Raw genomic sequence first — 12,603 nt, 5'->3', positions numbered from 1 at the left:
TGTGCGTCAGTGGTCCTGGCTGTGCCGGCGGCCCCTCCGTCCAGCTTCTGCCCCTACCGGGCCATTTCCCTGGAAGAGTGGCCCGGGACAAGCTCGGCTTAGACGGATCAGCTGAGAAGGGGCTCCCGGGGTGTGTGTGTTAGTGGCGGGCGGGGTGCGTGGGGCGTGAGTTCCCTGCTTTCTACCTCCGAGATCCGGGGCTTGGGTGGGAGCGCTGAGGGCTGAGAACCAGGTCGGGCACTCTGGTTTTTCGTCGTGGCTGTCCAGATGGGAAACAAGGCAAGTCACCACCTCCCCCAAGTATTTCCTGGTCCTCAGGCTACTCAGATCCTTTCCCTTACCTCAGGGAAACAGACGGAACTCTAATCCTGCCTAGTACACCAGGTAACCTTGGACAAGTTTTTTAACCACTGAGACAATTTTCTTATCTATGCCAAAGAGTATTAATTTTACGTGCTTCATAGGGCTGAGAGGAGAAGAAATGAAGCAGCCTGTGAGGGGCTGAGCCACCTGGCCGCTGGAAGCCATTCTTACCGTTGCCACTCCCCCGGCCTCGGCTGTTGCATTTGTAAAATGAAGGCACTGGATCCTAGCCCAGGTCAACCCTTGCTCAGTGGCATTAGATATCCCCTTGTTCCTCTTCTCCCCATCAAAAATGTTTTCATTCACTCTAAGCGTACGTGTTTACTGGCATCCATCATGTTCCACTCTGTGCAGGGAGTTGGGGTACATCAGGAACCAGATGGGCCTGGTTGCTGTCCCCATGGAGTACAGATGGGATGACAGAGGCTCCGAAAATTACAAAGGGGGAGGGGTCTACAAAAGGGACATGCAGGGTGGGACAGGGGAGGCCTCTTAGGATCCTTCCCACCCCTAGGTGGCTCTGGGTTCTTTAGATGGTTTAACTGGTTTCTTCATCTCAAATGCCATGCCTTGGCGCAGGTGAAATGTCCCCATCTCTTTAAGAGGAGCATTGACTAGTCTCAGGGGCAGACAGGCAGACTGGTCACACCAGACAGGCACGAGGCAATGTCGGCTGGGCCCCACTCTGCAGTGGCCACCAGTGGGATGCTGGCTGGGGAGGCACCCTTCCCATTCCGGGCCTCCAGGTGATAGGAGCCCTGGGGGAACTGGTAGGATCTCACAGTAGCAGCAGGGCCCAGCAGCTCATGCTGGGCCTGGAGTCCCTACTGAAGGTGCCAACAGAGATCACGAATGGGTGACACATGGAGCTGCCTTCTCTGAAGTAACAGCCAGGCTGTAGCCATATGGTCATAGGCACACGTACACTGGAATCCCTTCCACTTGCAGTCATGGGGCATCTCTCACAGCGCTGGCTTCCAGGCCCCCATGTGGCCTCTAGGTTGGACTTTACCCTGCCCTAGCGTCATTCTGTCACCCAGCTGTTTAACGAGCAGACCTGGGGGCCCTTGTGCACAAAGCACGTGGGCACCGGTCCCTCAGACAGCACCCATGCTCCCGGGCATGTGAGGGATACAGACAAGCGAAAGATGATGAGGCTGAGGGAGGAACTTTCCAACAGCTGATCCCATGGAGTCCTAGAAAGGGAGCATCCGGCTCCACTGTGAGGGTGGGGGATGAGGACAAAGGTGGTCTTCGAGTTCAGACTTCCAGGAAGAGCTTACCAGGCAGGTGTGGAGGTGTGAGAGCACAAGGCAAGATTGGTGTGGCTAGAGGTGGCCATGATGACGAAGCCCGGCAGAGGGCATGGCCTGAGGACAGGGGTCACAGAGTCTAGAGATGGCTGTAGTAGAGTCGTCTGGCTTGACCAGTGGCACAGGAGTGGGGGGTGAGGGTGATTTTAGTGGAGGTTTTGGTAACTGGGTAGATGGTGAGACACCCAGCAGAAGGCAGAGGACTGGGTGAGAGAAGCTGATTTTGGACCTGATGAGCTTGTGTGAGGGACACACAAGGACAGATGCCCAGGAGGCATTTCCACTTTGGGTCTGGAGCTGGAGGCCCAGGACAAGGCCACCCAGAGAGAGTGTGCTGTGTGGGAAGAGGCCCAGTGACAGCCCTGAGAACTCCATCCTGCAGGGGTGGGAGGAGCCCCCAGTGGGGACCAGGGAGAAGGAGGGGAGCAAGATGTCTTGGAAGCCCAGGGAGAGAACATCCCGGTGGGAGCTGTTAGCAGGAGAAGGCTGGGAAGGTGGCCCCTTAACTGGAAGGAGGGGCCGTAGGGAGACTATCAGGGCATGGCCGTGTGCTGTGTGTGGCGGGGAGGGTGCTGGAGGCAGGAGCCTCTTTGAAGAGGTGCAGCTAGCAGGGCCAGAGGGGGCTGCTTTATGCCGCACCGCTGTGGGGAAGGCCGAATCCATCTGGGCCGTGGGGTGGGAGGAGGTGCTTATTTCCAGATCCCTGAGGAAGGAGGAGGTGGGGCTCAGCACATGCTCCATGGCAAGCAAGGAGGGCAGGACGGGCTCAGGCCCCTCACGGCTTAGGGGACTCTGCCAGAACGGGGGTGGGTCTGGTGAGGAGATGGGGGAACGCCACTCCGCAGGGAGGCTTCAGCCTCAGCATGGTGCCCTGGGGAACTTGGGCAGCTGTGCTAGCCTAGGGTGGCACTTTTAGCCTCTCCTGTCCCTGTCTGTGCTGCACGGTGACACCCTCCCACCCGCCTCTGTCCTGCAGACCAACATCCCCTTCCTGCAGAACGTGCTCAACAACCAGCAGTTCCTGGCAGGCACCGTGGACACCCAGTTCATCGATGAGAACCCGGAGCTATTCCAGCTGCGGCCTGCACAGAACCGGGCCCAGAAGCTGCTGCACTACCTTGGTCCGGCCCCGAGACTGCCCTTCTCTCCCCTCCCAGATGCCTTGCTTCTGGCTCCCTGCCCAGAGAGCTTCCTAGCAGCCCCTGCCTCTGTCCTCAGTCTGGTCCTGCACCTTCTTCCTTTGCTTCACCCTCCCACCCCGCCCACCTTCCTTGCTCCTGATCTTAGAGGCCCCCTTTCCCATCCATGTGGCCGTCACTAGGTCCCCACTGCCTGGACCCAGGAGGCCCTGGCTTTGGAGAGGACGGGCCAGCTGGAAGACCAGGGATCCTGGAGGAATCCCCCCATCCCCGAGCCCAGCAACTCTCTGCCCTCAACTCAGGCTCTGCCCAGCCTGCCCTGACCCACTGCCCACTCTCTCCCCAGGACACGTCATGGTGAACGGCCCAACCACCCCAATCCCCGTCAAGGCCAGCCCCAGCCCCACGGACCCTATTGTCCCTGTGGTGCCCATAGGTAGGTGAGATTCATTCTGCCACCTCATAGGGGAGACAAAGAGGAGGCTGCCCCCTGCAGGATGAGTGCTAACGCCCCAGTCTGCCCTAGGCCTGCCCCCAGCTGGTTTCAGAGACATCCTGCTGCGGGAGGGTCCCGAGGGCTTTGCTCGAGCGGTGAGGAACCACCAGGGGCTGCTGCTGATGGACACGACCTTCAGGGACGCCCACCAGTCACTGCTGGCCACGCGTGTGCGAACCCACGATCTCAAAAAGATCTCCCCCTATGTTGCCCACAACTTCAGCAAACTCTTCAGCATAGAGAACTGGGGAGGTAGGCTGGAGGAGGGATGGGATGGGATGTGGGACAGTGCACGGCAGGAATGTGGTATCCACAGTACAGGCAGGCCACTCGGGCTCTCCAGGAATAGCTAGAGATGTTAACACTGAGGGAACGAGTGAGAACGGAACAAGGCACGACATTCATGTGTTTAGCAAATAGTGACTGGTGCCCGTTCTAGCCAGTCCTGGTGCTGGGCATGAGATCGCAGAGCTGAGACCCAGGCAGCTCAGGGTCAGGGAGGAGATGCCTGCCTGTTAATTATAGCACAGAGAGTATGGGGTGAGGGCTGTGAAAGCGGATGCAGAGAGGACACAGTAAACCTGAGCTGTCCCAAGAGATCAGCAAAGGAAAAAGTCTGCAGGAATTGTGGCTGGGACGCGAGGGGTGCTGAAGATGAGCAGGGCCTGGTGGTAGGGCCAGAGGCTCAGGCTGCAGAGCTGCAGGGCGTGGTGGGGTCCCCAGGACGTTTCGGGGTTGACCTGGGCCTCTTGGTCCCTGTGCAGGAGCCACATTTGATGTTGCGATGCGCTTCCTGTACGAGTGCCCTTGGCGGCGGCTGCAGGAGCTCCGGGAGCTCGTCCCTAATATCCCGTTCCAGATGCTGCTGCGGGGAGCCAATGCTGTGGGCTACACCAACTACCCCGACAATGTGGTTTTCAAGTGAGCCTGGGGTGGGGTGGGCAGACACTGCACGATGTGGCCCAGCAGGTGCCAGGCCACAATGCAATGGCCTGTGCTCCCCACAGCGGGCTTGAAACCAAGTCTCTCGGTAGCTGTACCCAGCAAGGGCTGCAAGTTACAGTCAGAGAACTGGGAGGGCTTCCAGTGGAGGCCCCAGGAGGGCAGGTGACTTGTCCCAGGCCACGTGGTATAGAGCTGGGGCTGAAACCCAGGCCACACTGTTTCCCTCAGCCTGCCATTCCTTTGCAAAGCAGAATCCCCAGCAGATTCTTCGAACTTGGGCAGACTGAGCTGCACTGCATGCAACTAGCACAGGACAGCTCCGGTCCTTGCCGGATGCTGCTGGGGCGACCCTGCCCAGCCCAGGCTGCCCTGGAGAGGCCTTGTCCACACTATGGACATACTGTGGTGTCCCTGGCTCTGTGGGTGCCACGCCCCCTGCCAGACCCGACTGTCACATATTATTCCCCAGGGGCTGCAAGTGGGCCAGGAGGCAGAAAAGGATGTGCTGCAGGGAGTGGGATGGCGCTAACCCCTGAGCTCTCCTACCCACTCAGGTTCTGTGAGGTAGCCAAGGAGAATGGCATGGATGTCTTCCGGGTCTTTGACTCCCTCAACTACCTGCCCAACCTGCTGCTGGGCATGGAGGCGGCGGGCAGTGCTGGTGGTGTGGTGGAGGCCGCGATCTCCTACACGGGTGACGTGGCCGACCCCAGCCGTACCAAATATTCACTGCAGTACTACATGGGCCTGGCTGAAGAGCTGGTGCGAGCTGGCACCCACATCCTGTGCATCAAGGTGCCTGGGCCCAGCCCACCCCCAGGAGTCTCCCCACCATGTCCCTCATCCCCCCCATGTCACGCACCCTCCTCACCGTCTTTCTTTCTCCTCCCCTCTTCCCTTAGGACATGGCAGGGCTGCTGAAGCCAACGGCCTGCACCATGCTGGTCACCTCCCTCCGAGACCGCTTCCCTGACCTCCCATTGCACATCCACACCCACGACACGTCAGGGGCAGGCGTGGCAGCCATGCTGGCCTGTGCCCACGCAGGCGCTGATGTGGTAGACGTGGCAGCTGACTCCATGTCTGGAATGACTTCACAGCCCAGCATGGGGGCCCTGGTGGCCTGTACCCGAGGGACTCCCCTGGACACAGGTAGGAACAGCCACAGCCCAAGGCCATTCCCCTCTCAGAGCTGCAGCCCTCACCAGTCCCAGCAGAGTTGGGCATATCCTGGAATCCAGATGCTCCGGCCTGGCCTGGTCTTGCCTTCCATCAGCCACGTCTGCGATGTGGCCTGACCTGGCCCTGGGGTCCTGGGAGGAGCATCTGGAAGCTCAGCACATTTCCAAGCCCTCTCCGCCTCTGGCCTCCCTGCAGGGGTGCCCCTGGACCGTGTGTTTGACTACAGTGAGTACTGGGAGGGGGCCCGGGGACTGTATGCGGCCTTTGACTGCACGGCCACCATGAAGTCTGGCAACTCTGATGTGTATGAGAATGAGATCCCAGGGGGCCAGTACACCAACCTGCACTTCCAAGCATATAGCATGGGGCTCGGCTCCAAGTTCAAGGAGGTCAAGAAGGCCTATGTGGAGGCCAACCAGATGCTGGGCGACCTCATCAAGGTGAGCCAGGCCCAGTGCTCTTACCCCTGCCTCTGGGCCTCTATACGGTGCCTGGCACCCTAACCCAGGGGTCCCCTCTCCTCAGGTAACCCCCTCCTCCAAGATCGTGGGGGACCTGGCCCAGTTTATGGTGCAGAATGGGCTGAGCCGGGCAGAGGCCGAAGCTCAGGCAGAAGAGCTGTCCTTCCCCCGCTCGGTGGTGGAGTTCCTGCAGGGGTACATTGGTATCCCCCACGGGGGGTTCCCTGAGCCCTTTCGCTCCAAGGTAAGGAAGGCCCAGCACAATGTGGTGGGGCGGAGGGGAGTCCAGGAATCAGGCCTGACCCTCTGCTTTGCACCCCAGGTGCTAAAGGACCTGCCAAGGGTGGAGGGACGGCCCGGAGCCTCCCTCCCTCCCCTGGATCTGCAGGCACTGGAGAAGGGGCTGATAGAACGGCATGGGGAGGAGGTGACCCCGGAGGATGTACTCTCAGCGGCCATGTACCCCGACGTCTTTGCCCACTTCAAGGACTTCACTGCCACCTTTGGTCCCCTGGACAGCCTCAACACCTGCCTCTTCCTGCAGGGACCCAAAATTGCAGAGGAGTTTGAGGTCAGTGGCTCTGGCACCCATCTGCACTCCACCCCAGCACTCCTGCTATCCCTAAGGACCCCAGCACATCTAGAGTGCCAGGCTATGGCTTGGCCGTCACTGGGCCTCGTGAGCTATGGGTTCACAAAGTACCCTTAAGAGACCAGGGAGCTAGGCCTTTACAAGGGAGGAGCTGAGACCCAGAGAGGGGGGGACTTGCCTGGGATTGGGTCAGGGGGTTGCCCTCCCCGCACCTGCCCCCATCCCAGCTCTGAGCCTCCACACCCTCCCTGCAGGTGGAGCTGGAGCGAGGCAAGACGCTGCACATCAAAGCCCTGGCCATAAGTGACCTGAACCGGGCCGGCCAGAGGCAGGTCTTCTTCGAGCTCAATGGACAGCTGCGATCCATTCTGGTCAAGGATACTCAGGCCATGAAGGTACAGCCCCCCCCACAGGGCCAGCCAGGCGGTGGGGATGGGCAGGGCCTGGTGTCTCACGTCCTCTCCCCTGTCTGCAGGAGATGCACTTCCACCCCAAGGCCCTGAAGGATGTGAAGGGCCAGATTGGGGCACCCATGCCTGGGAAGGTGATAGACATCAAGGTGGCAGCAGGGGACAAGGTGACCAAGGGCCAGCCTCTGTGTGTGCTCAGTGCCATGAAGATGGAGACTGTAGTGACTTCGCCCGTGGAGGGCACTGTCCGCAAGGTCCACGTGACTACAGACATGACACTGGAGGGTGACGACCTCATCCTGGAGATTGAGTGATCTTGCCCCAGACTGGCAGCCTGGCCATCCCCACCCCAAGCCTTCAAGGTGCTGCGCTGCCAGGGCAGGCCCAGGCCAGCCAGTGCCCGAGGGCAGGAAGGCCGGGCCCTGGAGCTCCTGTCCTCAGTTGTTTGTGGCAGGAGAGACACTGCCTGTGGTGGCCCATGCCTTTCCTCCTGCCCTCTGTCCTTTTCCTGCCGGTGGACAGTCGCTCACATATTCATCCCTTGCCAAATAAGGGTCCCCCCCTGCTGGAGACTACAGGTGGGGGTACAGGCAGGCCTGGGACCTAGGGAAGCAGACTTAGGGGCCCTGCCTCCTGCAGGGGAAACCTAAGTCCCAGGTCTGAGAACTTCACTCAATAAAACTGGCTTTCCCCTTCCCTCCATTCTGGGTCCTGTGCAGCCCACCCCACCCTAGTGCCACACGGCAGAGGGGCAGGGCTGCCTCTTGGACTCCCCCATGGGCAGGGGGGCAGTCAGTTGTATCTTCCTCCTAGGAGGGTAGTGAGGATGACAACAGTGGCCCTGGTTTTACGTCACTACTAAGTGCCTATTGTATACACACCCCAAATAGGATAATCTAGTTGTCACTGAGAGCTTGGGCTGGGGAAGGGGTTGTTCCAAGCACTTAACACCTATTAACTCAACACCTATTAACATTTTCACCCATTTTATAGACACAGAAATGGAGTCATAGGCAGGTTAAATAACTTGTCCAGGACCTGACTGACAGCTAGTTAAGAGGCAGAGAGAGTTCAAACCCAGGCTGCTGGTGGACTTGCTTCTCAACTACACTGCTTTATTTTCTAAGCTGGGACCAACCCACCACCCTATCCAGAACTAGATGCAAACAGACACCACTTTCTAGAGGCAGACGAGACCCTTGGGTGTGGGAACCTCTGGATGTGGATTTTGGTGGGAGGTTAGCAGCACTGGACTGAGTCCCAGGATCTAATCCTGCCTGACCCCCTGACCCCCAAATCAGCCCTCGGGAGAATCCCAATTCTTCCCTGCAGTTCCCTCACCTGTGGGGTGGGACAGCAATCCTGCCCATGTCACTGCACTGCTGCCCACCGTACAGGGGAGGTAAGGATGGTGAGTAAAGAGAAAGGCAGGGGGATCCTGGGCAGTTCCTGAGCAGGAGCATAAGGAAGAGGAGGGACAGAGCCCAGATCCCCTGACCCTCAGGGGACCAGGAAGGAAGTACATCCCAGCACCCTGCCAGCCTAGTGCTCTCAGGGTACTACACCTAACCTTTGGTGTGGTCCTGGGCTGCCTCCTCTCTCGACTCCCAGATCCCAAATGTACCCTCTAAAACCAGCCTGTACTCAATTCCTTGGCTTCCCTGACAGCTGCTACACAGGCTGGGGGAGAGGAAAGCTCTCCAGGGAGGTAGGTATGTGACTGTCACGATGCCCTTTTAGATCCAGTTATAGTTTAGCCACAGCCAACCTGCGGGAGCTCTGGCGAGTGACTGCACAGCTGTTTCCTTTCCTTCGACAACCAGCCTCAGGGAAGGGGACTTGGGACAACCTCCTTGAGTCTGGAATGGGACCTAAAGGGATAACATTAAGAATGTTTAAAAAAAAAGGGGGGGGTGTCCTAGGGGCAGCGGAATGAGACTATAAGAACCATTCCAAAAACACGATGAAGAGCAGGTAGAACACTACCAAGTTCTAGAAAGAACCCTGAGTTACAGTGTTGCTTGGCAGGGTTGCTTATGCTTGCTGGACCTTTGTTCTGGGTTCCTCCAGAGACCAAACGACTGGCACGGTGGCAGAGGTCTGAGGTGGAGAGAGCCAAAGAAGCCTCCCAGGTGACTGAACTTCCAGTTTACACTTATTTCCTCTTGTGTAATGTGAGGCTGGTAGACTTCGGGGAGGTCCAGGTGGAAGGCCCATAGTGGACTCCCCCACCCTCTCAGAGGCTGGAGGCTCCGTCACCGGGGTCAAGGCCCTGGGTTCTACTCTGATCCTGGTAGATAGGCACAGGTCCCCGGATGAGCTGGGCCCACACCTGGTACCTAGTCCCAGGCCCACCTGTGCTAGGACTTGGGTCCTTGCTCAGGAAGGAGAAAGCTGCAGACCCAGGGCAACCACAGGCTCCCATCCTGTCTGGTACTTCAGGGAACTATGCCTACCAGGCTTCCCTGCCTAGAGGTTAGTGTTCAAGGTAGCCAGGACCAGGTGAGGGGCATATTCCCAAGACCCCAAAGAGACTAATTCCCAAAGGTCCAAGGCCATGTTACCCAAGTTAAATCTCTTTAATATCCCAATACAAAGTCCTGATGCAAAAAGACAATGAGAAAACCCTGGGAAGGTGGGGGGAGGGTTTTTGTAAATTCCACCCCCGAGCAGCTTTTCAGAGGCGGGGGGACAGCAGCTCAGAGAAGCAACAGTCCAAAGTGAGGAAGGGAGTGCACGGCTCCTGGGACCCGCCCCTTGTCCCCTCACTCCTGGCTGCTCCTCAACCCCCTTTCAGGAGGCGCCACATCCTTTGGATATCTACTCCTTTCTCTTGGTCCCTGGGATTCAACTAGCTCTGGCTTCGATCCCCTACAAAAATTCCTGAGTTCTCGGGGACCCCAGCCAGCTCCTCCCCTGCAGTACCCCTTGACGGGGAGGGGCTGGGAAGCCCATGAGAGTTCATAGGAGTGTGTGCAGGAGCGTGGGTCAGGAACACAGGGGAGCCTCTGAGTCCCCTGCCCGCTCCAAAAGCACACAAAGGGGAAGGCTGCCGTAGAGCTTAGGGTCCGTGAGGGGCTGGAGCAGAAGCAGGAAGAACCCCACACCCAGGGCATAGCCTGCCAGCAGGCGCCGCCTCTGCGGATGCTCCAGGGCTGCACATACGGCAGGAAAGCCCATGTAATTGCAGAAGGAGTGGCAGAGAACCGGCCCAATCAGGTGTCCTGGGGAGGGGAGACAGTAGCTCATGGAGCAGCCCCAGCACCTCCCCGGGCCCTTCCAGGGCTAAGACCCTTCATCCCCTGAAACAGGAGATCACTGCCCCACCCATCCACCCACACACCACAGCCTGTGCTTCCTGCCAGCTCTCAAACCACAGCAGGCCGAGGGCCCGGGCTCAGCCTGTCTCAAGGACTGCGGTAGAAGAAACTTGTCGCTCCTAGAACAGACACAGATTCCCATTCTCCCACCCACTCCTGTGGGCCCTTGAGCCCCAGGGGACCCGAGAGACTGAGGACCAACCTGTGCGAATGAAGAGGAAAGCAGTGTAGGCACCGAAGACAGCTGTGTAGGAGAACTGGAACGCTGGAGACGGGGAGGCCTCGAGTGACCACACCTGCATGCCCTTCCTGCCCCAGCACTGCACACCCATCAGCCAGAGACAACCCCTTCCCCTGGGGGCAGTGGCTGCCTGCCCCAGTACCTAGGCTGTTCTCTACACCCCAACTCCCATGGTCAGCGGCCCCTCCAATACTGTAGCCCTCTGTTCCCCATTCTTCCTCCAGAGTGACTTATCAGGGACACCCTCACACACCCAACCCAGGACTGCCCCAGGCAAGCTCTCTAGGACTCACCTGCAGACAAGAAGATGCTCCCCACACTGCTCTGGCGGAAACGAAGCTGCTCAAAAATGTGGTGAAAATGGGCTGAGGAAGATGAGAACCACATCACATTCCTCCCAGCCTGCCCTATAGGCCCTGCCCTTGCCCCAAACCCCATTCTTGGTTCCCATGCCAGGAACATTTCAGTAGGACCAGGCTGGACAAACTCACCAACTCCAAAGAAGAGTGGGCAGGTGAACACAGCAGGGCCCAGGCCTGTGCACGGTGCTAACATGGGCAGCATGCAGGCCCGGAACACCAGCTCCTCTGTCAGGGGGGCGATCACTTGGTTCCGCAGCCAGCGCATGTCTGTGAGGCAGCGGGCCCAGGAGCGAGGGGCTAGGGAGGGGATTCAGGGCAAGCAATGAGTGACTAGCTATTGAACAAAATGACCCTAGAGGCCCCAAGGGCCCCTCTGCCACAACCTCCCCCTGGCCAAACTCAGCTTAGGCATAAATACTTGTGAGAACAGGAAAGGGTCAAATTTTCTTATCGGACCTAGTATAAAACAGCGTCTCAAGGGGACCGAAAGGGAAGGCATTAGTAGCTGAGGCAAGGTGTCCTGACTGTAAACTCTGGAAACATCAAAACTTGCCCAAAACCAGCTCTAGTTCGGGAAACCAAAGGTTAAGGGAAGTAACGGACAATGCTTTCTTGTCCACGACAAGTACTGCCTGGGGTCCCTACAGGCCTCACTGAACATCAGGAACTAACTCTTTGAGACCACCGGATATGTGCTCCCACTTTACTGATGAGGAAACAGAACATCTCATGTCTCATGTCCAGGACCCACCATAAGCACACTGATCCCCTTACCTCATTGTCCTGGACTGCCTGTACCTACTTTTTTCCTTGGCCCTGAGGACTCACCTAGGACAACCTTCAACCTATCTGCCAGGTCACAGGGGCAATCCATAGAGAGCTGCATCAGTGGGCCCAGGAAAAGGATCTGGGGGCAGAAAAACAGGAGCGATCAAAGGAAAAGTTTCAAACCATAATCCACTGCCCTTGCCCAGACATGGCTTCATGAGACTTCAAGCTTCCATAGATGCATACCCGAGGGCCCTGAGCCATCTCACAATTCTTGTCTCCCATCAGTCAAAAGCTGGATACAATCAGGATTAGAATAAAAGGCCACGTAAAGAAGCGTCACGCTAATAACAAAGAGCAGAGAAGGAAAAATAAAGCAAGAGCACTCACCATGGTCAGCAGCAGGGGCAGCAGCGCTGCTGGAAAAATGCCCTCCAGCCTGAATCCCATCAGGGTGAGCAGGGATGTGCCTGGCTGAGCCACAGGAAAGGGGGCATCAGTCTTGCTTCCTCCCCCAATGAGCCCTGAGACCTCTCGCCCGCTGCCCTCTGCCACGCCTCCTTCGCACCTGGATGCCTGTAAGTTCCCTCCAGAGTAGCACGCAGAGGGGCGAGAGACTTGACACTACCAGGACACTGGTGAAGCGCCGCTTGATTACGGCAGGATGGTCCCTATGAAGGAGGCAGTAAATTCAAGGGGACCACAACCACCTCCTGACAGCGCAGCCCCACCCTCTGTTCGCCCAAGCTCCGCCCATAGCCCCGCCTCGTGGAGGCGCGGGTTTTGGCTGCGCGCGCGCGCCCGCGCGCGCGCAGCCCCCGCACCTGGGCAGCTCGCTCTTCCAGACGTAGAGGCTGCCCACATAGGAGCAGGCGAGGCTGAGACAAGAGAACACGGACACCCAGCAGCACAAACCGGGGCCTGGACCGCCCAGAGCCGCCGACTCGGGCTGCCGCTCCGGCCGCGACACCGACAGCAGGCGAAGCCCGTCCCCGCCCAGCGCCGCCATCG

At 58.5% G+C, this 12,603-nt stretch overlaps 2 protein-coding genes across 5 annotated transcripts in view; one reads left to right on the top strand and one right to left on the bottom strand.

Annotated features, from left to right (window-relative positions):
* The window catches only part of PC (pyruvate carboxylase), a 106,884-nt gene extending 99,290 nt beyond the window's left edge, over window positions 1-7,594 (top strand). For all 4 annotated transcript variants that reach the window (XM_082844881.1, XM_082844879.1, XM_082844882.1 and 1 more), the window contains 11 exons: window positions 2,653-2,797; window positions 3,162-3,251; window positions 3,342-3,563; window positions 4,076-4,232; window positions 4,811-5,051; window positions 5,159-5,408; window positions 5,634-5,878; window positions 5,964-6,143; window positions 6,222-6,470; window positions 6,746-6,886; window positions 6,967-7,594. In XM_082844881.1, coding sequence (XP_082701007.1) covers window positions 2,653-2,797; window positions 3,162-3,251; window positions 3,342-3,563; window positions 4,076-4,232; window positions 4,811-5,051; window positions 5,159-5,408; window positions 5,634-5,878; window positions 5,964-6,143; window positions 6,222-6,470; window positions 6,746-6,886; window positions 6,967-7,215 — 2,169 coding nt within the window. In that variant the 3' untranslated portion in view covers window positions 7,216-7,594. The remainder of the gene's footprint in view (window positions 1-2,652; window positions 2,798-3,161; window positions 3,252-3,341; window positions 3,564-4,075; window positions 4,233-4,810; window positions 5,052-5,158; window positions 5,409-5,633; window positions 5,879-5,963; window positions 6,144-6,221; window positions 6,471-6,745; window positions 6,887-6,966) is intronic.
* A 1,742-nt stretch (window positions 7,595-9,336) lies between these two features.
* On the bottom strand, window positions 9,337-12,601 carry RCE1 (Ras converting CAAX endopeptidase 1; the record flags this gene model as incomplete). The annotated part of the gene is made up of 8 exons (XM_082844713.1): window positions 9,337-10,125; window positions 10,424-10,486; window positions 10,756-10,827; window positions 10,954-11,121; window positions 11,653-11,731; window positions 11,983-12,066; window positions 12,161-12,263; window positions 12,417-12,601. The coding sequence occupies 8 exons, from the start codon at window positions 12,599-12,601 to the stop codon at window positions 9,890-9,892; spliced, it is 990 nt and encodes a 329-aa protein (XP_082700839.1). The 3' UTR covers window positions 9,337-9,889.
* Between the last annotated feature and the right edge of the window lie 2 nt (window positions 12,602-12,603).

Source organism: Leucopleurus acutus (genome assembly GCF_964270905.1).
Source record: "Leucopleurus acutus genome assembly, chromosome: 8".
Lineage (NCBI taxonomy): Eukaryota > Metazoa > Chordata > Mammalia > Artiodactyla > Delphinidae > Leucopleurus > Leucopleurus acutus.
Note: the sequence above shows the minus strand (reverse complement) of the source record. Positions and strands in the feature narration are given on the sequence as shown.